Raw genomic sequence first — 27,713 nt, forward strand, 5'->3', positions numbered from 1 at the left:
AGGAACGCGGACAACTTGTGAGGTGGGGAGGAGGCTTCTCCCCATGACGCTGCGGGGGGCGCGCCCCTGGGGTGGAGCCCGGGTGTGGGGTTAGATCCGTGTGAGGGGACGCGGCTCCCGCCCCCGGCCATAGGCAGGGGACCAAGCCCCGCCCCTCGCCTCCCCTCCGAGGGGACCCGGCTCCCTCAGCAAGCGCGTGAGCGTCACCTCACCGGACCAACGGTCACAGGCGGCAGCGCGAGCTCCGCCGGCTCGGGCGCCAGGCACCGGAGGCAACGCGCTGCCTGCGCACGCGCCGGGTTCGCTCGGGCTCGGGCTCGGGCTCGGTCTGTTTCTATCCCGCCAGGCGGCCACGGGCCCGGAGCAAAGGCTGGTTCCTTCGCCGGGTCCAAGCGCGGTGCCGCCAGCTGCCGTTTGGTGGAGGCTCCTCGAAGCGGGGAGGGGGAAGGGGCGCTTTGCCACATAGGCATTGCGGAGCGGAGCGGAGGGGAGGGGAGCTAGCGACCGGCTGTGGGGGGAGCTGGCCAGGAACTGGGGGAGCTGGGAGTGACCCCCGAGCGGGAATTGGGGGAGCTGAGTCACCCCCCCCGACAGGCTGTGGGGGGAGCTTGGCAGGAGAGGGGGGAGCTGAGTCACCCCCCCCGACAGGCTGTGGGGGGAGCTTGGCAGGAGAGGGGGGAGCTGAGTCACCCCCCCCCCGACAGGCTGTGGGGGGAGCTTGGCAGGAGAGGGGGGAGCTGAGTCACCCCCCCCGACAGGCTGTGGGGGGAGCTTGGCAGGAGAGGGGGGAGCTGAGTCACCCCCCCCCGACAGGCTGTGGGGGGAGCTTGGCAGGAGAGGGGGGAGCTGAGTCACCCCCCCCCCCCCGACAGGCTGTGGGGGGAGCTTGGCAGGAGAGGGGGGGAGCTGAGTCAACCCCCCCGACAGGCTGTGGGGGGAGCTTGGCAGGAGAGGGGGGGAGCTGAGTCAACCCCCCCGACAGGCTGTGGGGGGAGCTTGGCAGGAGAGGGGGGAGCTGAGTCGTCCCCCCCCCCCCCCGACAGGCTGTGAGGGGAGCTTGGCAGGAGAGGGGGGAGCTGAGTCACACACACACATACCCCGACAGGCTGTGAGGGGAGCTTGGCAGGAGAGGGGGGAGCTGAGTCACACACACACACACCCCGACAGGCTGTGGGGGGAGCTTGGCAGGAGAGGGGAAGAGCTGAGACACTCGCCTGACGGGCTGTGGAGAAGCAGAGTCCCCTCCTCACGGGGCAGCAGGGGAAGCAGGGCTGGAGAGGGTTGAGCCCAGGACCTGAGTATAATTGCCCCTGTGCTGGGAGAAGTCCTGGCCTCTGTCAGCCTGGGCCTCACTATGGTTCTGGATGAGACCTGGATCTCGCTCCTGCTGATGGCTGGCACCATGATGTTGGTAGGAGGGTGCCGGAAGCTAACCCAAGGTCATATGTACACCCGACGCCCTCGCACGTTTCTCCTGGAGGTGTTTGCCACTTTCCAAATCTGTGCCTGCACCAATGAGCTCCGGCTGCTGGCCAATGTGCAGCCTAAGCCACATGTTGCCCTCACCCTCACCTACATTTTTACTGTCCTGCATGGATTGACACTGACTGGCAGCACATGCAACCCCTGTGGCACTCTGCATCAAATCTTGGATGGTGGGATCTCAGTCAAGCAAGGCGGGCTGAAGATTGGAGCCCAGTTCGCTGGTGCAGTGCTGGCCAGAACTTACATGCACTGCATCTGGTCCATGGGGATCATCAACGTGCACTCGGAGGCACTGTCCGAGGGCTGCTGTAATCCCATCCAAACCACTGAGACCCAGGCTTTTTGCATAGAGCTGCTCTTCTCCACCGTGTTCCAGCTGACCATACTGCAATTTGAGTCAGTTAAACCCAGGCTCAGAGTCCACCTAATTGCTCTTCTCATTACTATGCTGGTGTATGGAGGTTAGTTCCCTTTTTTTTTTTTTTTGTCAATGGTGGTCTCAAGTTATAGATATTTATGAATTATGTGATGTGTTAAAAAATGTGTGCATGCAAAATTGTTTCTGTAGTGCTGTTGTGCTTTACAGCTTACAAAAAACACTGAACAAAGGCCTTGATCCAGTAAGCTGAACAGGATAGGGATACTTCATTTGGACTCTGTATAGATGTAAAGGTCTACCTGCATAGATCCCATTCCAGGATTGGGGCCTGAGAATGAAGTGAAGTGAAATCTCTGTTCTAAAGAATTTGTAATCTATAACAGTTTTATAATGGGTAAAACTAAGTATAAAGAATTTCTCCAGATGGTTCTTTTAAATATTTTACTGAAACAAACAGAAAAATCCTTTCATAATACAACTTTATATTACATGACATCTTTCATACAACCTGTGTCAATACATTTGCATCAGTTTAACTACATCATAATACATCAGGTACATCAGAGGTTCTCAACCTTTTTCTTTGTGAGCCACCCCCAACATGCCATAAAAACTTCATGCCCACCTGTGCCACAACTCTTTTTCTGCATATCCAGTAGATTAAAAGCCAGGGCCTGCGTTAGGGGGTAGCAAGCAGGGCAATTGCCTACCAGGGCCCCATGCCACAAAGCTAAGTTGCACAGGCTTCGGCTTCAGTGCCGGGCCAGGTGGTGGGGCTTGGGGCCTCGGGCTTCTGCCCCACACAGCGGGGCTTGAACTTTCCGCCCTGGGCTCCAGCAAGTATAATGCCGACCCTGCTTGGCCGACCCCCTGAAACCTGCTCATGGCTCCCCACAGGGGCCCGGACCCCTGATTGAGAACTACTGAGTAACATCAATGGGCAAATCCTTAACATAGTTATACTACTCACACGTAAAGCACGGTTTACACCAGTGTGATTTAATTAGGTATATTACATTGAGACTTCAGGTAAACCATGACTAGACCCCTGCAAATCGGCGGATATCCGTGGACTATGTTTGAAGATCGTGGATTGGCTGTGGATACAAATTTTGTATCCGTGCAGGACTCTAACGATGACCAGGAACAAATGTGTCTCAAGTGTATACACGGTAGTGTTAATTGGCAATCAATTAATTCAGGTTACAGCACAACCAGCAACTCTAATCTAAACAAGACCAGGAAGAATGGAGCAAGTCCATAAAGATTTGCAGAAAAAAGTTTAGCAATTTTGAACTACATTCTGAAGTGAAATTTTGAGGACAAATGCAACATGGTGATGATTCCTAACAGATTTTAAGTGTCTTATCTGAATTTTTCAGCAAAAGTCTTAGAAGAGGGATATGCACTAGATTATAGTATTCTGACAGCATAAAATATAACACAAGATTCCTGATTACTAACATTCCTCTGCTGTCTAGCAAATATATGTGTAAGCCAAAGTATGTGTCATGTTATTCCCTTAGTGGCTGGTCCTCATAGAGGATAGTGGCCTGTTACTGCTGTTAATTAACTCAAATGGTAGACTTCTGCACTGTGGATAGGGTGACTAGACAGCAAATGTGAAAAATCAGGATGGGGTGGGGGGTAATAGGAGCCTATATAAGAAAAAGTCCCCAAAATCGGGACTGTCCCTATAAAATCGGGACATCTGGTCACCCTAACTGTGGATCTAATGCTCTTGGGTTCCAGCCCTGCTGATGATCTATGCAGGAGATCAGAATGGCTCAACATGAGGGAATGTTTGTATTTTTTTAATTTGTTTTTTAAAAACAAAAAACAAATACTGGAATATTACGTATAAAAAAACTACATTAAAAGAACATTAAGGTTACAAAATCAACCACTCAAAAGTTAGGAAATTCTAGAACTAAGGTTGCCTGAGCAGTCGTAATTCATCCTTCTTTATGTAACATTATGATATAGTTGTTAATTACATGATTACCTGCTATTTGTTTTACTGGATCCCTGCCTCATTTAGTGCACAGGATGGATACTGAATGAAGCAGTGGGTTGCAAGAAGAGAAAGAATGGTCTCCTGCTGTTAAGGCAATTGGACTGGGACTCTGGAGAGCTGAGTTCTCTTTCTGCCTCAGTCTTCCTATATTGGGCAAGACTGTTATAATGCATACATGAAAAGAGGCTGAATTGTGGTTGCCCAGGCAAACTTAATTATGGTATTTCTTAGCTTGAATGCTTGACTTTGCAACCTTAATGTTCTTTTCAGATATTACTGAAAATCATGTATAGGTGAATGAGATAATCCTCAGATATAAAAATCATGAGGGATGAGTCCAAAAGCTTGTTTAGGCTTTGAGATCCTAATTCACAATGCTGCAGATTAATATTTATAAATTATTTAACTGGGCCATTTTCATTGTTATGTACTTCAAGCATTCAGTTTTTTCTCCAACAAATACCAAATAGATTAGACCAGTGGTTATCAACCAGAAGTCTGGGGCCCACTGGGCGGCCCAAGCAGGTTTCAAGGGATCTGCCAAGAGGGACTGGCATTAGACTTGCTGGGGTCCAGGGAAGAAAGGTGAATCCCCACTGGTATGGAACTGAAGCCTGGGGCTGCAAGCCCCACTGCTCAAGACTGATGCTGAAGTCTGAGCAACTAAGCTTTGTGGGGTCCCCTGTGGCGGGGGGCCCCCGGGCAATTGCCCTAATTTCTGCCCCCAATGTTGGCCCTGGCTTTTATATGCAGAAAAACAGTTGTTGTGGCACAGGTGGGCTGTGAAGTTTTTGTAGTTATGTTGGGGGAGCCTCAGAAAGAAAAAGGTTGAGAACCCCTGGATTAGACCATAATATGGAGTAGTAATTTGCCATTTTTAAAATTTTACATGTGTTATAAAAAGTATACTAAATCTGTGAATTTGAACCAAGTTAGATGGTTTGTTTTTAAAAGCCAAATTGTGGGTGTGCTTTTCAAACTGACATGTGCTTCAGTAATGAATGACCCAGATATATCAGAGTACATTTCTTATATGTCAGGCTTCAGCCTAAGGTGAATGTTTTATGACCTAGTAAACGTTCAAGAGCTTTGTGCTGCAAGTGTAGGTGTGACTATATTCTAAAAAGCGATTGTTTTTTAAAAAAAACAAACATGTTTATTATTTGCTCCATAACAAATTTGTTTTGTGTACATTTTTTAAAACGATTTTTTCCTCTATTTTTTTCTGTTCTGGACAGAGACTTGCATGCCGTAAAGTACCTAGCAGCATACTTGGGGACAATACCAAAGATAAACAGGGTTTATGAAGTTATAAGGCAATTTTCACCTGGGCATTTAAGCATAAACTGCTATCACCAACATTTTTCACTAGGATCCTAAAGTCTAGCTGGGTTATTTCCTTATATATAATTACCAGTAAACCTGACCCAAAAGAGTGGTGTTACACCTCAATTTATTTTAACTACCACTAATATACATATCAGATGGGTCAAATTAACTGCTGATGATGTGCAAGAAAGTTAGAAAAATCATCATTGTTATTTGTAAACTGAATGACTTTTATAGGGAGTGATTGAGAGAGAATAAATTTGGAAGCCCTCAATGTCATATTCTTTCACTTTTTGAAAGTACAAACAGCTTTTATAAAAACTAACCTTTTCTGCCTTGTTACTCTTCATATAGTATTTATGGAAGTACCAAAAAACACATGAGTAATTGGTCCCATGTAATTTAGGTCTTTAAATATTTTCTGTTTGAAGGAAGGCACTTATATTTAAAAAGCATAGTGTAAAAATGGAAATACACCTTCTGTACCTTTCACAGCCCATAATTTTCACAGTAACTCCCAGTCTCCCTGACCATCAAAATTCAAGTGCAAAGAGCTTATTAAGTGATGTGCAATATTACCATTATTTTAAAAAATATACTACAAAATATTTACTGTTGTACTATGAAGTGTTATATAGTATTAAAACTACACTTGTCAAATTAATAAAGAATATTTTGATGCATTATCCTTATGAGACCAGTAGCTCAAAATGTGAACTGGCTGTGATACCTACACACATGTATCATCCTTGAATGCAGGGAGCCCAGGGGGATACAAATATGAGGGAAAAGTTCAAGGTTGATTAAGGTACCTTAACTTTGCATTTCTATGTTTTCTGGTGTTCCTTTCTGTTTTTGTTTTTAAAGTATAACTTTAATTTTTATCGCTTGTAGATTTTTTTTTAAAGTAGTGTTTTATTAAGGTTCAAATTACATTTTTGGTTTAGAATAAATATCTCAATATTTAAAACTGTCCAAAAGCATGTGAGGTACCTTGGAGAACAAACAGAAATACGGTGATACTGCCTTGAAGACTTTTTAATCTAAAATTTATACTGTATGTAAAATAACCTTTTAAAATGTTGTGTTAATCATTATCTGTATAACGAGAGATTATAGAAGTTCTCCGTTTCCTATGCAAAACTAGCTATGGAGGACTACTGCTTCAGTTTCTAATACTCCATTATCTACTACGTTATTATCTGGGTTGAAGAGGAGCTGATCCCTCATTCACCAAATTTGGCTACTTGATGCTCTTCGGAAATAGCAGGAGAACAGGAGTCAGAAAATCTCCTACTCCTCTGTTTTATGAACATTAAGTTGTTTTAGCAGCTACAACATTGTTAAGAGGAGGGGACAAAAGAAATCACAAGGGGAAAGAAGCAACAAAGGATGGAGGAGACAGGAGAACATAGGAGAGAGGCGGGGAGGGTTAAAAATCCCTGGACTGAGAATGTGGGAGGGAAAGAGCAAAGAAAAAATTGAAGCAAACTTTTAGGGTGAGAATCATTCTTTGTTTCTTTACTGTTTCAGGTGAGTCTCTTCATTAATTAGATCAACAGCCAAAAGAAGGTCAAACTATAATTTACCCCCTAAACAGTAGTTAAAATAGTTCAAGGTAAATTGGAGAGTTCACCAGTTTTGGTGGATACCATCACAGGTCTGGACATTGTGAAGTAATGTAATGCTGCATCACCTTGTTGTGGTGAGTCACTGCAAGGAAAAGAGAATAAGGATGACAGGAAAAATGTCCAAAAGCAGACCTTTGGTCAGCAAACCGAAAGTGTAAAAGTATGTGTGCGCCTCTACCCAGCTGCACATCTCTGCTTTTCCACGCTTCCATTCTGACCATGATGGACAATCTGTTTTAATGTAAAAACAGATAAGAAGTGGCAGCTGGGGTACTTTCCCAGAAAATTTTGTAATATACGATGCAGTTCCATACAATTTAGAAAATCAAGACATTTAAAGAGAAAGTTTATGTTAAATCTATATATTTATTTCCCCTGCCTCTTCCCATTAGGGGCTGCAAGGCACTTTCTCCTAGTGCTGCTACCACTTCATGTTCCTTTGGTTTGTGAGTCCCCACTTCAAAGGAAGGGGGGAGGTTTGGGGGAGCAGTGCTCCCCCAAGAATAATTTCTCTTAGCTTTTAGTGGAGGAATGAGAGCTGTGTTCCTGCACAATAACTCCTGCCCCTAAAATTGTTGAGTTCTTCATAAGAACATAACATAAGAATGGCCATACTGGGTTAGACCAAAGGCCAGTCTAGTTCAGTATCCTATCTTCTGACAGTGGCCAATGCCAGGTGCCACAGAGGGAATGAACAGAACAGGTAATCATCAAATGATTCATCCCCTGTCGCCCATTCTCCGCTTCTGGCAAACAGAGACTAGGGACACCATCCCTGTCCATCCTGGCTAATAGCCATTGATGGAACTATTCTCCATGAACTTATCTAGTTCTTTTTTGAACTCTGTTATAGTCTTGGCCTTCACAACATCCTCTGGCAAAAAGTTCCACAGGTTGACTGTGCATTGTGTGAAAAAATACTTCCTTTTGTTTTAAACCTGCTGCCCCTCACAGACAAAAATGAAATTAAAACCCTGCAAATAAAAAAAATGTTTGTACTTTTTGCATGATAAGCTAACTACCTGTTCAGTGTTTTTAGAAAAACTTTTGTATGTTGGAAAGTTTCATCACTCTTTTTCTGTGTCTCTTTTTACATATCTCTTCTAGCTCCTCCTCTTTTCTTCCTTTTTTAAATATAAAAGTGCGGGGGGAAAAGTCTCATTTTCTTGCCTGACCCTTTCTGCCCAATCTGATTTATCCATTGTTCCCAATAAGCAGCCTAAACATGTTGTATAATCTACAAAATAGCAGACTTCATTCTAGTAATATATTTACAAGAGTTCCATGTCTGCAGAGGTGGCCATCTAATATTTAAGGGCCTGCCTTGTATTATTATGATGGCACAGGTAGGTAGGGAAGAGGAGAATGTATGCAGGCCACATTCTTCGCAACATCAGGATAGGATCTCTACTTAACACATGAAGTGGCATAGAGACTACTGGCTAGATGATGGCAACCCGAAGACAGCTAGCATACATGCTTTTTGACAGAATGGCAGTGTTTTCCCAGTAGCACATTTCCTTCCGTCTTTACCACAAGCTGCAGCTTTCAGTCCTAGAATTACACATTTTAAGACAGGATTTCACTGTCAGTATCTAATTCAATATTTCTTATTAAATACTGGTATAATCCTGAAATATTCATTAAAAATACTTTGGCTCTGGAACATGGAATCATAGAATATCAGGGTTGAAAGGAACATCAGGAGATCATCTAGTCCAACCCCCTGCTTAAAGCAGGACCAATCCCCAATTAAATCATCCAACAGATTTTTCCCCATATCCCTAAATAGCCCCCTCAAGGAGTGAACTCACAACCCTGGGTTTAGCAGGCCAATGTTCAAACCACTGAGCTATCCTCCTCCCGCCCCCGACATCAAACACTATGATGTCAGAGTAGTTTGCCTTTGCTGAAATAAATACTATGCTTGGTGATATAAAAACTTCACTGTGAACGATTAAACATTTTGTTTAAATACTAAACAGAAAAAGTACTGTTTTTCCTCATGATCAGCAGTGATGTTGGTCTGTTGTCAGCAGATATTGGAAGATAAAGAAATAATACAGTGCCATCACTTTAAATATGTACTGTACCTGCAGCTTTCAGCTGTGCATTGTGGGAGCTACAAAATCAAACCACCCCAGCTCACTGAATAGCTAAGCTAGAAAAGGCAGCCCATGTTTTAAAGTTATAAAAATCAATATGAACTTCATTTTATATTGCCAAGCCATATTATAGGCAATTCTCAAATAAGCCTTCATAGGAAAATGATAGCTCAGAGGATTGTCAATGGGTAAGGCTGAATTTTTGTCATGGGAGTCTAAAACTCATTGATTTCCAGGTTTTTAAAAAATGGTAATTTTGGAACTTGAATTTTGGCATGAAATAACAAATAGTTAAACCAGTTTCACTGAGAGCTCAGGTATGTGGGCCGTGGAAGGCGGGGTGTCTAACATATCTCTGCTAGGTTTTTGGGTTTTTTCCCTTGAAAAATTTCCAGTTGGTGCAACTTCACCATTGGTATCAATGGTGGGACCACTAGAATAGACAAAGCTTCACGCACCCACAACCATTTGAAAGCATGTTTACACAATACAAGTTAAAATGCTGATGGGCTGTTGTTGTTTTGTCTTTCCTAGCACTCCCACCATCGTAATAATTGATGAGATGCACTAGTATTTGCAACAGTTGGAATTTTTTAAAATCCAGAAAACAGGCTAGTTTAGATGAGGCCTTAGGTAATGGGAACTCTAGCATCTATTTTATTTTGTTTGATTTATAATTACATTAAAAATGCACCCGTTTGCTATTTTGTTTTGAGCTTCTGGTGTGCCATTTTGAGGAAGATGGGTGAGTATAACAGATTTTATGATCTCTATGGTTTTGGATTTTTTAAAGACATCACAGAATTTACTTTGCTGGTTTTTGAAGTGTCTGCAGTGGCTGAAGCAGAAAAGTGGTGAAGAAATGACAGTAGCAGGTCTATTCTGTCTGCCTTCCTGCTTTGGTGCTTCTACAGAGTTGAACTGGAAGCACTGGATAGCAGATATAAATAGTTTTACACAATTCTATTACAAAAGAAGTATTTTAAAATTAAAATAATGCATCTGTGACTTTTGGCCCTCTCCTTTACTATCAATTTGTAACTTTTACCCGTTATCCTCCATGACTAGGCCATCACTTTCTGTATAATTACCATGATAACCTAATGACAGGTTTCAGAGGAACAGCCGTGTTAGTCTGTATTCGCAAAAAGAAAAGGAGTACTTGTGGCACCTTAGAGACTAACCAATTTATTTGAGCATGAGCTTTCGTGAGCTACAGCTCACTTCATCAGATGTATGTCTGATGAAGTGAGCTGTAGCTCACGAAAGCTCATGCTCAAATAAATTGGTTAGTCTCTAAGGTGCCACAAGTACTCCTTTTCTTTTCATGATAACCTATTAACCCCAATAAAGGGATGTAGCGCCTATGGACTCTGCATTGCTAGTTTAGTTTAGGTCAGTTCAGAGGTGACAGGAAATTGTTACCATCTGATAGTTTATGTGAAATAAGTTGGGTGGCCTCAGTCTCAGATGGCTCAGAGAAATGAGTGGACCGCGTGGTAAACAATACCAGCGACCCTTCAGACAACCAAAGGCACATTCAACTGTCATTCTGCTCCTGCTGAGCCTGTAGTTGAAAGCTCTTTGGTGCTGTCAAGCAAGGGATAGGCTGGGTCGCTCAGGATCACTACAGGCATTTCAAAATTCTCAATGGTAATCTGCTGGGCGGGAAAGAAAGTTCATGCTTGCAGCTTCCTGAACAGTCCTGTATTTTTAAAGATGCAAGCGTCGTGCACCTTCCCAGACCAGCCCACACTGATGTCAGTAAAGAGTTCCCTGTAATTCACCAGACCTTGCACTCTGGGGCTAGGTGCTCTGGTGCCAGAATAGGGATATGCATGCCATCTGTCACACCACCACTGTTCAGGAACCTAATAGCTGCAAATCCATCCACTATGTTCTGCACATTGCTGAGAGTCACAGTCCTGCATAGTAGGAGTTGATTAATGGCTCTGCAAATGTGCATGACAGTGGCCCCTGTAGTGGTTTTCCCAACTCCAAATTGATTCCTAGCTGACCAGTAGCAATTGGGCATTGCAAGTTTCCACAGTGAAATCACCTCTAACTTCTCAGTGGTGCTCTCATTTTGGTGTCCCTGTACTGGAGGGCTGGGGCAAGTTTGGCACACAGACCCAGGAATGTGGCATTGCACATCCAAAAGTTCTGCAGCCACTGCTCGTCATCCCAAACCTGCATTGCAATGTGATCCCACCAGTCAGAGCTTGTTTCTCAAGCCCAGAACCATCGCTTCATCATCTCCTGCTGCTCCATGCACGCTACCCCCAACCTTGAATTGTTTCTTTCTCGTCTCCAAGGAATCATCATGTTCCCCATAGCTTTTCTTGCGGCTCTGCAAATACTGCAAGATCATGCACCCTGTGTTTGTAATGCTCGTGACAATAGTGCAGTGCTGTGCAGGCTCCATTCTTCTGTCAGAGATGGTGAACAGCAAGGAGGGACACGCGCATTTGTGGGATTTTGAAAAGGCATGAAAATCATGGGATGGAGAACACTTCTTCGTTGAAGTTGACCCGATATTCCCAGTCACCCCTGCATTACTTGTTCTGGCCTCATCAGGCATTGCAAATACTCCCAAAAGACAGTGCACTGAGTGGTGGCGAGTTGCACAGTGGGATATCTGCCCAGGGTGCACTGCACTCTGCATCGATACAAGCATTCCTGGTGAGTCTGTGCGCTGTCAACAAAAGGAGCCAAGCATGCACGCGCACAAGCGATGTACTAACTGCAGCGGCTGTATGCCGATGGAACTTAGGTTGACATAATTTTGTAGTGTAAACGTGGCCTCAGTCACCACCACCAGTTGGGAAGCATCGTCACTAAAGCTGTGAGTTTGTCATGGAGGTCACGGAAGTCACGGATTCTGTGATTTTCCAGGACCTCTGTGACTTCTGCAGCAGCCAGTGCAGCTGGCCCTGGGGCCACCTGAGCAGGTCAGGCAGTCAGTCCCTGGGGCAGCCACACTACCTGCTGCTGGGACAGTCTCTGAACAGTTTATAAACTAGGTCCTGTTAAATAGAAGGAAGTATTTAAATTGGTAACGTAAAAGAAACCATTCAAGGAACAGTTTTCAGATAGTCGAATGAATATTAAGAATCTTACATTTCAATTAAATTCCTCTCTTTCTTTTCTGATGTGTAGCTCGAGAAGCTGTTAGCATTTTAATGTCCTGAGGATAATTATTAAATCTTAACATTATTACACGAACAATTAAAATCTAAACACTTGGTAGTAATTTTGCAAACTCCATCTCACCAATGATGTTGAAATCTTAGTGATGTCATCATGTTGCAGAAGCAATGATGGATTGGAAGGTTGCTTCTTGATGCTGTGATGTGGGGGGGAGGATGGGACGGAGGGTCACATTGCGTGATGTCCCCCTCTCCCCTGATTTCTGCCAGCGTTTATATGCCCTGCCCTGAACCTTGCTGCATACCACCAGAACCTTTAAATTGTGCCCCCCCACACACACATACTATCAACAATTACTGTCTCTGGTGGGAGGATTAGCTGTTTTGTTGCTGTTTGTTTGCTTGCTTGTAGAGGTAACATAACTCTTCAACTTTCTGGTTATATTGCTTTTGTTTTAGTGGCAGGAAACTCTCAAGCCATCTTTAAGTTAAAGTTTTAACTCTTTTTCTTGATTCAGTCCATTTTCTGAAACATCCCTTCACTTCTAGTAGGATTTAATAGGAGTTGAAATTCAGTAAGGGTTCATTGTTCATGCTGATTTATTCAACCAAGGAAAATTAGAAGCAAGCTTTAAAAGACTTAACCCTGGGTAAAATCTGCAAAAACAACCCTCTCACACATGATTAAACACAGGCAGTTTAGCAGCATGAAAATTCTGATTTGCAGATATCACTCTTCAGCAAAATGGCCACTACCAGAAGAACACACATCAAAAGTAAAAAAACAAAAAAGCCAAATTATCCCCAGTATAACTTCACTGATGCAAGTGGTGTTACACTAATGATGAATTTAGCTTCCATAATGTACTTCATTTGTCTTTATGGGCCTAATCCTGAGAAATGCTGAGCATCTTCATTTGCATTTAAAGTCCGTAGGAGGTGAAGGTGCATGGCATCTCTCAAGATCATCCCTATGTTTAGCCTACGTGTTTAAAAAAAAAAAGTGAAAAAAATAATGCATAAGGCAAATGTGATGTTATTTCCCTCCCTCCACCCATTATTGCCTAGCAATTACTTACTATAAGATAATGTACCTGAAAAGATACTGGAGCAAATTATTAAACAATCAATTTCTAAGCACCTGGAGGATAATGAGGTTATAAGGAATAGTCAGCATGGTTTTGTCAAGAACAAAACATGCCAAAGCAACTTAATTTCCTTCTTTGATAGGATTACTGACCTAGTGCATAGGGGGGCAGCAGTAAACGTGATATACCTTGATTTTAGTAAGACTTTTGAAACAGTTCCTTCTGACATTCTCATAAGCAAACTAGGTAAATGTGGTCTAGATGAATTTACTATAAGGTGGGTGTACAACTGTGTGAATCATACTTATTGAAAGATCATACTCAAAGAGTAGTTATCAATGGATTGTTGTCAAATTGGAAGGGCATATCTAGTGCAGTCCTGCAGCGGTCAGTCCTGGGTCCAGTACTATTCAACATTTTCATTAATGACTTGGATAACGGAGTAGAGAGTATGATTATAAAATTTGCAGATGACGCCAAGATGGGATGGGTTGCAAGCACTTTGGAAGACAGGCTTAAAATTCAAAATGACCTTGATAAATTGGAGAATTAGTCTGAATTCAGGCAGATGAAATTCAGGGAAGACAAGTGCAAAGTACTTCACTTAAGAAGGAAAAATCAAAGGCATAGAACAAAGTGGGGAATAACTGTCTAAGTAGTAATATTGCTGAAAAGGATCTGGGGATTAGAGCGGCCCACAAACTGAGTATGAGTCATCAATGTGATGCAGCTGTGAAAAAGACTAATATGATTCTGAGGTATATTAACAGGAGTGTTGTATGTAAGACACAGGAGGTAAATGTCTTGCTTTACTTGACACTGGTGAGGCCCCAGCTGGAGTACTGTGTCCAATTCTGGGCACCACAATTTAGGAAGGCTGTGGACAAACTGGAAAGAGTCCAGAGGTGAGCAACAAAAATGATAAAAGGGTTAGAAAACCTGACCTATGAGGAAAGGTTAAAAAAACTGGACATGTTTAGTCTTGAGAAAAGAAGACTGAGGGGTGACCTGATAAGTCTTCCAATATATTAAGGGCTTTTATAAATGGGATGGCGATCAATTGTTCTCCATGTCCACTGGAAGTAGGACAAGAAGTAATGGGCTTAATTTGCAGCAAGGGAGATTTAGGTTAGCTATTAGGAAAAGCTTTCTAACTATAAGGGTAGTTAAGCTCTGGAATAGGCTTCCAAGGGACGTTGTGGAGCCCCCATCATTGAAGCTTTTAAAAACAAATGAGGCAAACACCTGTCAGGGATGGTCTAGGTTTATTTGATCCTGCCACTGTGCAGCAGGCTGGACTTGATGACTTCTCAAAGTCCCTTTGAGCCCTATAATTCTGTGATTCTATGAATGTTAAAAATTACATAAAAAAGTAATTGTTAATCTAATATTAAAATTGTGATCACTGTTTTCATGTTCTGTTATCATTTGGCGTGTGGCGTGTCACGTGCAGTCTGGGCATTGTGTTTCAGATTTCATGGAAGCTTAAATTGATGGGTTATTACACTGAATTCCCAAGGTACAGAGGTCAGAATCTCTCAATCTATAGTCTGTAACCTTTGGAATTTGCTCCCTTTGGGCATTTGGCCAAGGTTTTTTGGGTAGTTTACAGGGAAAGATGCAAAGTACATTTATATGCTTTGGTTTCTGGTTTATTGTTTGGGGGTTGGGTAGTAACAGCGGTAGTAGGTTTTTTGGTGTTTTTGGTTTTTTAAATTTACCTCACTGTAAGTTATGTATGCAGTTATGTTTATTAACTTTTGTAAAGTAACACCTACTTACTAAGGCAAAAGGTTCAATAATGAATCATTAAGGAAATGGAACAACAAATAGAATAAAATTAGTCTTTTAATAAAGTTCCTCCATTGAACAGCCATTAGAAATGGAGGTTATTTGTAACTGAAGTTCTTCAGTAGGCACTCTGCATATTCACACTCCTGGGATGTGCTGACGCGGTGCAGCTACAGTGATGAAACCTTCCAGTAGCAGAGCCTGTTAGAAGCATTTTGGTCCTCTCCTTTCTCCTCCTGACCAAGAGTGCGCACTGGAGAATAAATGCTAAAGCAGAATACCAAGTAATGATACAATTAGGACTCCACAGAAGCAGGGAAGGAGGGCAGGGAGTGTGAATATGTAGAGTGTATATCAGAGAACTCCAGTTACAAATAACCAACCTACGTTTCTTCTTAGAATGCGCTTTGCATATTTCCAGCCTTGGGAAAGTTTGGAAAGCAGTAGAGTAACTCCTTGCTTAACGTTGTAGTTATGTTCCTGAAAAATGCTACTTTATGCAAAATGATGTTAAGCAAATCCAATTTCCCCATAAGAATTAATGTAAATAGGGTGGGGTTAGGTTCCAGGGAAATTTTTTTCACCAGACAAAAGACTTATTTATATATATATACACACGCAGTATAAGTTTTAAACAAATAATTTAATACTGTACACAGCAATGATGATTGTGAAGCTTGAGATGGTGAAGTCAGAGGGTGGGATATTTCCCAGGGAACGCCTTACTGCTAAATGATGAACTAGCCCTCAGCTGAGCCCTCAAGGGTTAACATGTTGTTAATGTAGTTTCAATTTTCAAGGCAGCAGGAATGGAGGGAGGAGACACACAGTGTGTGTGTGTGTGTCTGTGAGAGAGAGGCAGAGAATATAACATAAGAGGCCATACTGGGTCAGACCAAAGGTCCATCCAGCCCAGTATCCTGTCTGCTGACAGTGGCCAATGCCAGATGCCCCAGAGGGAGTGAACCTAACCTAAGTAATGATCTAGAGATCTCTCCCCTGCCATCCATCTCCACCCTCTGACAAACAGAGGCTAGGGACACCATTCCTTACCCATCCTGGCTAATAGCCATTAATGGACTTAAGCTACATGAATTTATCCAGTTCTCTTTTAAACCCTGTTACAGTCCTAGCCCTCACAACCTCCTTAGGCAAGGAGACACACACCGTGTGTGTGTGTGAGAGAGAGAGAGAGACGTGCATTGCCCCTTTAAGTACACTGACCCCACTCTAGTACACTGCCTTTTTAAGTAGATCAGCAAGTTGAGACAGCAGCTGCTGCCAGCAAGCTCCCTCCATCCTGAGCCCTGTCATGTCCCGTCCCCCCCCCCCCGCATCTCCCCGCTCTGTGGAGATGGGGTAAAGGAGCTGGGGGAGGGGGACAACCTGACATTAACACCCCTCTTCTCCCGCCAGCTCTTGCACAGCAAGCAGGAGGTTCCCTGGAGCAGCTCCAAGGCAGAGGGCAGGAGCAGCACACGGCAGTCAGGGGAGGGACAGCTGAACTTCCTGGCAATAGATAGCCTGCTGGGCGGCTGCCGCACAGGGAATGGGGAGCTGATGGGGGGCTGCCAGTCCACCCTGGTTCCAAGCCCCCATCAGCTAGCTCCAATTGGCTGCTCTTTCTGCAAGCAGTGGACAAAACAGGTGGCTGCCAAACAAAGTTATACGGGAGCACTGCACAACTTTAAACATGCATGTTCTCTAATTGATCAGCAGTGTAACAACATTAACTGGGAAGACGTTAAGTGAGGACCTACTGTACCTCAGTAAAGGAGGGACAGAGTCCTAATTGAACAATGATTGAAATACTGACCTGCCAAAATGAGCATTGGTCCTAGATTCTAGATCTAGTGCATAGTGACTTGTAAAAGCATGGATTGTTCTCCATGTAGCAGTCCTGCAAATTTCAACAATGGGAATGTGCTTGAAAAATGTTGTTGATATAGCCATTCCTCTAGTACAGTGTTTTCCCAAACTTGGAACGCCGCTTGTTCCCGCAGCCCCCATTGGCCGGGCACAGCAAACCATGGCCAGCGGGAGCCGCGATTGGCCAAACCTGCAGACGTGGCAGGTAAATAAACCAGCCCGGCCCGCCAGGGGCTTTCCCTGAACAAGCAACGTCCCAAGTTTGGGAAACACTGCTCTAGTACTATGAGCTCTAACAGGACCTGGAGAGGAAAGTAAAGCTGTCCTATAACACTCCTCAATACAGAGTCTGACCCATTTAGATAATGACTGAGCTGAAATGGCCTACCCTTTGAAGAACTGGTATAAGGAGATAAACACCTTGGGAGAAGATCTGAAGTCTTTAGTTCTATCCAGGTAATATGAGAGTATTCTTTTTTTATCTAAAGGAATGTAATCTAGCATCTTCCTTACCTATATTAGGTTTTGGAAAAAATAAGGGTAAGCTAATACATTGATTCTTCTTTGAGTAGTGTCCCTATAAGTGCTTGTGACAGACTTCCCTGGGTTGCAGCCTGGAACTGGGGTACTGCTGAGTCCTCTGGCATTCCAGTCTGGGCCCCCTCTCATACTGTGGGGCTGTGACAAGCTGCAGTCCTCTCTAGGTCTTGCACTTATACAGCCATACATAAGCAGGGGCACACCCAGCTACAGTTACATGAATGCTTCTCCTAGCCACTCATGAACTAACAATAGGCTCCAGCCAGTTTCCCCCAGCTCTCCAGCCTAGGACCCCAGAGCTGTACTGTCTTTCCCTGGTCAGAAGCTTGACCAGTGTAAGTTATTACCCAGTCTGCCCCTCCCTCCCTCAATGTGGGGAGGATAAAGCACCAGCCCCTGTTCCTGAGCAAATTTCCCTTTCACTTCAAACAACACCCTGTTATAGGTAAAAAATATATAACAGAGTTATTAACTACAGAAAGATAGTTTTTAAATGATTATAAGTAATTACCTAAGAAACAAAACCAAACTGCAGTCTGTTCTATAAACTAGACAGGATTTGAATCAAGCAGTGTCTCACTCTGATAGTACAAACAGTTCAGCAATCTTCCATACACAGGCTGGGATTCCCTCTTTCCCGCCTGGGACCACCTTCCCCTGTTCAGTCTTTGTTCCTAAGGTGTTCGCAGGTGTTGAGTTGTGCGGGGAATGAGGCCAAGTGATATCACTTCCCCATTTTATAGCTTCTTCCATGTGGAGGGAACTTCATTGTTCCAAGCAAAGTCGCCACTCCCCAGCACAGTTTGTGGGAAAAGCACAGGCACAAGGTGGAGTCCAGTATCACATGATCTAGTTACATGCCCTTGAATCATAGAATATCAGGGTTGGAAGGGACCTCAGGAGGTCATCTAGTCCAACCCCCTGCTCAAAGAAGGACCAATCCCCAACTAAATCATCCCAGCCAGGGCTTTGTCAAGCCTGACCTTAAAAATATCTAAGGAAGGAGATTCTACCACCTCCCTAGGTAACGCATTCTAGTGTTTCACCACCCTCCAAGTGAAAAAGTTTTTCCTAATATCCAACCTAAACCTCCCCCACTGCAACTTGAGACCATTCCTCCTTGTTCTGTCATCAGCTACCACTGAGAACAGTCTAGATCCATGCATACTTCAATGAGTCATAGCAGGGGCCATTATCCTTATTCTGGCTAGAATGTTCACAGGAAAGCCCATAAGGTGGGGATACCCTTCTTTCATGGCCTGTTGTGTTTCTTAATGGGCCATTACCTTGAATGGTTCATCCACAATGAGCTGGTTTAACTGGATGTAAACTACCTTGTGGGTGTTACCCAGGAGCAAACACATTTGAAATATTGGCACATAGTATTCATAACTTTAGATACAAAAATGAGACATGCATATGTTGGATCATATTAAAGAAGTTCTGTATTAAAATCACAAATGAGTTTGCTTCCCCATAGTTTAAATTCCAGGGTATTACTAATTAAGAGGTCTCTTGGTTTTTGGTACTGTTTCTTTCCCTCTATGTGTGAAACTTGCAAGCTGCTAATTGCGTTAGTACACTCTATGACAGAGTCTGTTCTCAAAGCAATTCACACAGAGAGAGACTCAAAGCAATACTCTGTAATAACAGAAACAGCACCCAGAGACTCCCCGCCCTTTTGTTGTATTAACAATTGTGATTAAAATAGAGATAGAGGATGTATGTGGATGAATGCTTGGTGTGGATAATAACTGAATGATCAGGGAGGTGCCAACCTAAGAATCCAGTGTCTATCGGCTGAAGAAGGCGTCAAGTGGAAATAACCAGAGGACCCCCAGAGGGCAGACTGGAATCCACCCAACAGCCTCAAGAATGGGAGAACCAAAGAACAAGATAACATCTAGCAGCGCAGAGCTGTCAGGAATGTGCTATCTGCTGATTGATTCAGCAACAGCATGATGAGGGAATTCCCATAGACTAGCATAGGAAGAAAGTCCTATAAAAATAGACTCTAGAAAGTGAGAACTTTGGGGTCTGATTCTGCAAACCAATTTCCAGGAGCATCAGATGAGCATCTGACAAGGCCCTGCTCCCTCCTCATGTCCAGGCCACCTGGCCAGTGGCTTGGCGTGAGCAACTCTAAGGCTGGTAACTATGATGATAACCTTGCAGAACCTGTGTGTGTGTGTGTGAATGAATGTGTGAATAAATATGAGATTGAATGGAATGTTATAGCTATAACTAGCTGCTTATTGTGATTCTTTCTGTTTTCACAATAAATGTGGTATTTTGCCTTTTTCCCTTTAATAAGATCCTGCTGGTTTTTATTTTATTGGTATAACAGATACAAATAGGATAATCCTATTCAGCAAACCATAACTTTTCCTTTAACACCTTACATGACATACTTCATATAAAATGTATCAGAATCATATCACCATGGTAAATATGGGGGTGCCAGGGTGTTGCTTTGGGGTACAGAATATCACAGTGTTCCACTGTAGATGTGCTTGTGTCCCTGCCCTACTGATTGGAGAACTTTGGTAGGAGTGTCCTTTAGGCCTGTGCTGTCTCTCCTCGTGCTGCTCCACCAGGTTAGCCAGCATGCACGAGCTAACCCACCTCAGTTTCTTCTCAACCGCCCCAGGCTAGAAACAGAGCCATTAGCAGTCTGTTAAGACTATTGTTTCTTATTTTACATACCTATAGTTAATTAGTCTCCTACTTATAGTTTTAGTTTTCCCCTTTCTTATTTACCCTTAAAAAAAAAAAAGAGACTTTATTTTCTTTCCTCCCTTTTTACCTGCTCTGGACCCTTTCCCCCAACAGGGTATGCCCAGTTCACCAGGCTTCAAGAAGTGCTGCACCAAGAATATAACAGGGTTCAAAAAAGAACTAGATAAATTCATGGAAGATAGGTCCATCAATGGCTATTAGCCAGGAACCAGGATGGGCAATGATGGTATCCCTAGCCTCTGTTTGCCAGAAGCTGGGAATGGGTAACAGGGGATGGATAACTTGATGATTACCTGTTCTGCTCATTCCCTCTGGGGCACCTGGCATTGGCCACTGTCAGAAGACAGGACACTGGGCTAGATGGACCTTTGTTCTGACCCAGTATGGCCATTCTTATGTTCTTATGCCCCTGTAAAGAGGCAATCCCAATTACAGATAAGCACTGTCACTGCATTCACTGCCTCTAGGAAGGCCACATACAACAGAAGTGTGGTCTTTGCCAACAACTCCAGCCAAGATCGCACAAAGACAGAGAGCTCCACCAGAAAATCATTTTCATGGAGGCAGCTCTCTGGCCCCACCTGCCAGGTAGACATGCATCTTCCCCACTGCCTTCTACATCTTAGGGATGTGAGTTGAAGAAACAGGCTCTGGACCCTTCTCACTAATCATCTAAGAAGAGAGCAGAAAATCCCCTCAGTGAGCCCAAAAATACCTGTAAGTGATCACCATCTTGCTCAGTATCTTCAGGATTGAGACCATCTCAGTCTGGCATCCATGCCTCATGAAGACCGATGGCAACTGGTACTGCTGACAGGCCCATAGACCAGATGGGCATGGGCACCAGGTCATGGGTACCAAAGGACAAGAGTAAGCACTCTAAAAAGATGCTCCTTGTACGCAAGTCCACTTCTGAACTGCCAGCAACAGCTTGCCTGGCACCAGAACGACCAGTGTGGACAAGGTCTCCTTCCCCCCCCAGCATCACCATTGATGCCAGGACGATTAGTTCTGGCAGAATCTCGCCATTCCAGAGACCTCTGCATGCTGGACGCACCAGAGTCCCCACACCTTGTTACGGCGACCTCTGCACTGAGCCTCTACCAAGCATGGGAAGTATTCCCACTGCTATGCCATGTCTCTCTGCTCTCTAGCGAGGGTTCAGACAGTGAGCCCAATACCCACAAATGGCCCCATCACCAACGTCTTGGTACAGCCACTCATGGGCATCACCACCAGGCACTGTGCCACCCCAATGGCCATATTGGGACCCCCTCAAGCTTCAGGCTTTGCCTGAGAATCCTCCAGGCACACCTTCTTAGCCACAGCATCCAAGGATTTGGAACTGCCTCAAAACATAGAGGAACAAGAAACCAATACTGAAGAGGAAGTGACACCAAGGATCATATCCGCCTCTTCTCCAGATAAAGCCATCATGCCTCCCCCACCATCTTTGGCAGACGACTTTGATCTCTTCCAGGAGCTGGTGAAGAGGGTGGCCGACACCCTCCTGATACCACTGGAGGAAGTTAAGGACACCCACCATCAGCTTTTTGACATCCAGTCTTCCTGTTCCAACGTTGGAATGATCATCGATAAGGTGACCATATTGACTTTTTGAGCCTTGACAAACTTGATAGGTCCTAGAGATTGTTCGAACCAGACACTCCATTCATTTTACCTCCCTACCCATACCACAACACCCTTCCCCTTCCCTCTTCAGGGATCCTTCTCATGAGAATTTGCTATGACAAGAGAGAGATTGCCTCCTCCAGTTCGGAGCTATAGAACTAGTTCCTCAACATCTATGCGGCAAGGGTTCTACTCTCGTTATTTCCTCATACCCAAAAGGAAGGGAGGTTAGAGATCCATACTAGACCTCAGAGCTCTCAACAAGTTTGTCAAGGCTCAAAAATTCGAGATGGTCATCTTATTGATTATTATTCCAGCACTGGAACAGGGAGACTGGTTTTTGGCTCTCGATCTCCAGGATGCCTATTTTCACATCTCGATCATACCGGCTCATAGACCATTTCTCAGATTCACTCTGGGACACGACCACTAACAGTGTTTTCCAAGGTTCTCTCAGTGGCAGCCACTCATTTACGCTATCAAAGGATAATGATCTGCTAGACAGGAAGGAAGGAAGGAAAGAAAGACTGCCAGAAACAATGCACATTTTTTGAAACCATGCTTCTTCACTTTGACCTCTGTCATGATCAGTAAGTTAATTATGTTGTTTTAATGTTTAAAATTAATTTTTTTAATTTAAGTATAACTATACTATTACAGTACTGCAACTAACATTTAATTTAATTTATTTATTTGTAGACAATTGTACTAATTATGGAGACAGACAGCTCTAAGGTGTCCTAATGTTGTGGCAGTTGGAAGGAACTGAGGTGGCAATGGCGCCAATGATCCTCCTGTAGCCACACCTCCCTAACTGCTGGCACAGGATCTGGGGATGGGAGGGGAGGGACAAGGCACTTCTAACAGGCACTACTACAGAAGGTTTCGCTGTCCTAGCTGCACCAGGTCAGCGCATTCCGAGAGACTGACTATGCAGGGGGCACTCGTAGAAGAACTGATACTATATAGTATCAATCAAGGACAGTCACAGAGATAGGGCTTATCACTATGCACTGGAAACTCAGATGTTGTCAGAAAGGGAGCTGAGTTATAGCCTGTGTTAGAGCATGTTTTTTAAATAGTTTTAAAAATAGTTCTGTCCAGTTCACCTGACCAGACAAACCAAATCAGAATTAAACTGTATTTAAAATCAGTTCTGCTAGTGCTGTTTATTACCAGTGTAACAAAACATACATTTAATATAGTATCATGGATTAACATTTGTGGCCCCATACCAAATATTTCCGCTCAAAGAAATACAAGTCAAGAGAGATGGTTTAGTTTAATTTTGTTTAAAATTTATTGCAGGAGGAAACCTCACTGGAGCAATATTTAACCCAGCACTGGCCTTTTCATTACATGCAAGTTGTTTCCATGACAAATTCTGGGATTATTCAGTAGTGTATTGGATGGCACCTTCCTTAGGTAAGTGCCTTTATGCTTTTTTGCACTTAAAAAAACATTGCAACAACATGTGATTTAGGGAAAGAAATCACAATCCTTTATTTTCACAATCTACTAGTTTTTCATTTCAAATTGAATCCAAAAAGCTACATTAATGCAATGTTAAGGTTAGAACTTGAATCAAGTCAAGACATTCAAGGTTATGGTTCCCAGATGAATCATAATTTGTCCTTGCATATATAGAGAGAGTTTAATCTCATGCCATATAGTAGTAGTACATATGATTTAGGTGGATGAGATTGTATCTTTCATTGAACCAACTTCTGTTGGTGAAGGAGACAAGCTTTCAAGTTGACACAGAGCTCATATTTGTCTCTTTCACCAACAGAAGTTGGTTCAAGAGACAAGCATGAGCTCTGTGTCAACTTGAAAGCCTGCCTCTTTTACCAACAGAAGTTGGTCCAATAAAAGATATTATCTGACACATTTTGTCTCTCTAATATCCTGGGCCCAGCACTGCTACAATACTGCAGACATACATATGATTTAGTAAGGTTTGCTGTAGGGAACATAAATTTGACTTGCCTGACTGTGAGATTTACATCTCAGCCTTACTGCCATATTAACATAGGTGTTGGAATTATTATTATTATTATTCTGATAAGAAAAAGTGAGATTGACTATGTGATCTTTAAATTTGTAAGTTAGTGGTCACATAGTCAAAGTCTGTATGCTCACAGGGTGCTTTGAAAGGAACAACAGCAAAATTCCAAATTGGTGTGCAATACAAGCGGATCCATTTTAACTGATCAGTTTTAAATTGACATACCTTATCTACTTTGGCTCTGCCAGAATGATATTCCAATCTGATATAGCTGTCTTTCAGTTGGCCCTGGTGCCTCGGTTATAAAATTCTGGTTGTTTGAGATGTGGAACATACTGTAGGACTGTACAGGTTCTAGAAAAATATCAGCCGCATGTGCTGGGCTCTGGCAGATCCTAAAAGGGAGGGTGAGCTGTGAAAGTGAAAAATAGCCTGAGAGAATTTGAAAATGGACAGAAATTGGTCAGCTGGTATCCATCCAGTTAGATTTTGTACTGCTTAATTACAACACACAAAAACTAAGAAAGATGGATTTTTCTTAAATTTTGGGCTAATTGCTCAAAATCACAAGAAAAGGAGAACATCCAGTATGTTGTTAATGTGAAAATGTACCTTTTCCTCCTCCTTATTAAAGTCCTGACTTGGCAGCTTCCACTCCATGAAATCTAAATGTGCTCTACTTGGTGGTGATACAGCTGTCATGGAACCCCACTGGAGATTAGAACTGGCCTGTAGTAGTAAGATGTCATTTTTAGGTACAAAATGAGGATATTAAAAAAGCAATTTAGCAAAACTGCACAAGACAGTACCTCGTTTTAAAAAACCCTGTTAACTTATTCTACTTCTACTTGTCAGTCATCACCTCCCCCATGGATTTAATGTGACATCACTAGCTTTGAAAAGAAGCTGGCAAGTCAAAGTATGGAAAACTGGAAATGGGGTGTGGAGGCAGAGTAAACTAAGTCAGTGTGCTGAATGCTCCTAAGCCTTGTTACTTGGATCAGTTGGCACATAACTTCAAAGTTTTTGGATTATTGTTGTATTTTCAAGTCAGTTAAACTATATATGCTCTGTTTGGCTTTTAAAAGTAGAGTTTTCCACACAATTTCTGTCTTTTGAATAATCTATTATTATGGTAAGAAATCTGACACGGAAGAATTAATTAATGCTGCGATCTTTTACAGGTTCTGCAAGATTTCTCTTTGCAGAAAACCATGTTTGCTATGATTCTTTGCTTTTTTTCTCCAGTCTCCACTGTTCTTTAGACTCTCAAACATATTTTAAATATGCTTTTACTGTACATAGAACCAGGACTGTATGTTCCTCAAATGTACTTACTTAACTGCCTTTTTGTATTTTGTCCCGTCAGGTACAGTACTTGTGGCCATTGTGTGGGGTGAAATCCTTCCTTTGATATTCTGAGATATTTTTAAATGGTGAACTCTAGAACTACATATGTTAAAAAGAGACTCTTAAAAACAGAACTGAATTGCAGCAACACAGTACATAGAGGGAAGACACCAGGATACCAGGCGTTGAGAACGCTGATTTCCTTACAGGCTTTCCAGATGATTTTATGTTTTGAAATACAGTGTTAGAACTTTACAGTAGAACTTAATTACATAACAAATTGGTGAGAACAAGAATGAAACTGTTTATCACATATTTCTCAGTTAAGCCATGTATATGAAGAAAAACACTATTGCAAAATGAACTTGTCACTTTAAATTTAATCCAAAATGCCATTCATTGACCTTTCTTCCAAACCTACATAAAATGTCAATTGTAGAGATACACAAAAGCAATCTGAAGTAGTTAGGTATCTGCCACTACTGGTTTAATTACATCAGGCTCTTATCCATATATAATACCCACAAGAGAGGGGATGGGTTCTGAAAATTTCATTCTTCAAATGATCTTTGCATATTCCACTTGTGGCATATGTAGCTTCTGCAAGGGGGCAGGGTGGGGCATGTGGCCCCAAAGGATGCTACTTGCTAGAAAAATTCCAAAGCTTGACACCAGAGGCACCACTTCGCACAAGTGTGAACATACAGAGGTGACACTTGATAAAGATGAGTTACTGATAAGTACTAACCCATCTTTTCCTCTTGTGACGAATCTGCCTCCTGCCACCTCGCTATCATGTATTGGCTCATTAGGGGCCAGTCCTGCATGATAGTAAAAGTTGCAGAATCAGGCCCATACTTCAATTATTTTTGTCCTCTCTTCTTCTGAGTACTAAGTAATTAATTCTTGGTCCTGATTGACAGGAGCTCATTTTCTATTGTTAACTTTGCCTAAGACTAATCAGTATTATGAGCATGAGGAGTCTGATGGAAGAATTTATTAATACTAGTCAGACTGATGACTATTCAGAGAGCTTGAATCATTTGTGACTCTGTTATGTCTCTTTAAAAGTTCTCAGTGGGCATGTTTAGGCTTTAGTATTTTTCTTTTACATGGAACAGTACTCTGCCGTACAAAAAATAACCAGCAGAGCAGCTCTGCTGCCTCCGAAAAAGGACTCCTGCTGCACACCAGGCCAAACTGGTCAGAGTACACCTGTGCTTGTGGTGAAGACCACCCACAGGATGTGAGCATTCCACAGTAGTGTATGCATTGTCATATGACATTTTTCTCTCTATGCTTTTAGAATATCATTAACATAGAAAACACTTTGTCCCCCGCTCATCTGCAAAAACATAATTGTTTAAAATTATATGTAGAGGGGCTGGTTGTATTTCTCCATTTATGTTTAGCAGGTTTGAAAGGGGATAAAGTTAACAAGTTTTATACGTAATTGAGATACTGAAGTATGGGACTCTCAAAGCAGTCAGATTTTGCACTATTAGATTCTGGTATAAAACAGTAACCCCACCCAGACTTTAAAAAGCTATAAGGTGAATATTTTATGGATACCATTAGGTATTTTGCCTGTAGCTGCTCTGATTAATTTTTAGAGCAAGTGGTACTGCCACAGATAAGCACATTTTGCCTTTTTTGTTTTAAATAGCTGTGCATATGTAAGATGTTACAAATGGCCTTCTAGTCTCTTGGCTGTTAGCCTTATCTCAGCTAAGTTTCCTCTCGACTTAAGATGAGGAGTGGGTTTACTTCAGAGCCAATCCAAGTAGTGCTGTGTTAGTAAGACATAAAACTGAAAAACAAATGTCACCTCATCAACATACTTAGTCTACATTAGTCCAGGTCTGCAAATGTTGCAAACCCCTGATCTTTCTCCCAGCACACAATATAATACATTTAGGAACAGCCAGAGAGACATTTGAAATTATTTTTGACACGTTGCTCTTAGGGATTTCCAGAATCTTTAAGATGACTGACAAAGATGATTCACCTCTAATTCATTTAAAATCTTAAACAAAAAAATAGTGAGACCTGCAAAACTGAACTCTGAGCTGTAGCCTAAACTCAAGATTAGAGTTTCCCAAATTATCAGTGTTGACCTAATAATATTGGTCTGTTTACAGATTTGATTCTTGCTAGTTATTTTTTTTGTGAGATTTTAAATCTGTCCTTTGGTAAAGTGAAATTGCTACTCAGTACAGTCTTATATAAACAAAACAAATCTGTTAACACCAAGATTACTTAAGGGATGATGCATCAAATTGCCCACAAAGCAAAAAAATATTTCATCAATATTTCAGAAATATAAAGCTATGGATGAATAAAATCTGCTCTTTAAACATTGAAATAGAAATTCCTGGCCTTGATTACACTGCAGACCTCATTTTGCTGTAGGACCAGATCAGATTGTTTTTCACTACGAAAGTACTTGGTACTGAATGAACTAAGCCTTACTGAACAGATATTTTTCTTAATCTCTTATTTTTACAAGTGTTCTGGAGATAAATTCTATATTGTTAATGCTTTCTTCAGATAACTTGTTTTAAATCTCGTGTTTTGTTCTCAATAAAATCTTTGCTTGTA

General features: G+C 42.6%; 1 protein-coding gene across 1 annotated transcript; it reads left to right on the top strand.

Moving 5' to 3' along the window:
- The first annotated feature begins 971 nt into the window (after positions 1 to 971).
- AQP11 (aquaporin 11) lies at positions 972 to 27,713 on the top strand. The gene is made up of 3 exons (XM_048840351.2): positions 972 to 1,946; positions 23,063 to 23,179; positions 25,132 to 27,713. Exons 1-3 carry the CDS (start codon positions 1,355 to 1,357, stop codon positions 25,182 to 25,184), a joined length of 762 nt encoding a protein of 253 aa, XP_048696308.2. The 5' UTR covers positions 972 to 1,354; the 3' UTR covers positions 25,185 to 27,713.

Source organism: Caretta caretta, chromosome 1 (assembly GCF_965140235.1).
Source record: "Caretta caretta isolate rCarCar2 chromosome 1, rCarCar1.hap1, whole genome shotgun sequence".
Classification (NCBI taxonomy): Eukaryota; Metazoa; Chordata; order Testudines; family Cheloniidae; genus Caretta; species Caretta caretta.

Coding starts and splice junctions, on each gene's coding strand:
- AQP11 (XM_048840351.2), top strand. CDS start 1,355: ATGGTTCTGGATGAGACCTGGATCTCGCTCCTGCTGATGGCTGGCACC. Junction 1,947..23,062: donor TACTATGCTGGTGTATGGAG/GTTAGTTCCCTT, acceptor AATTTATTGCAG/GAGGAAACCTCACTGGAGCA. Junction 23,180..25,131: donor TTGGATGGCACCTTCCTTAG/GTAAGTGCCTTT, acceptor TTGTCCCGTCAG/GTACAGTACTTGTGGCCATT.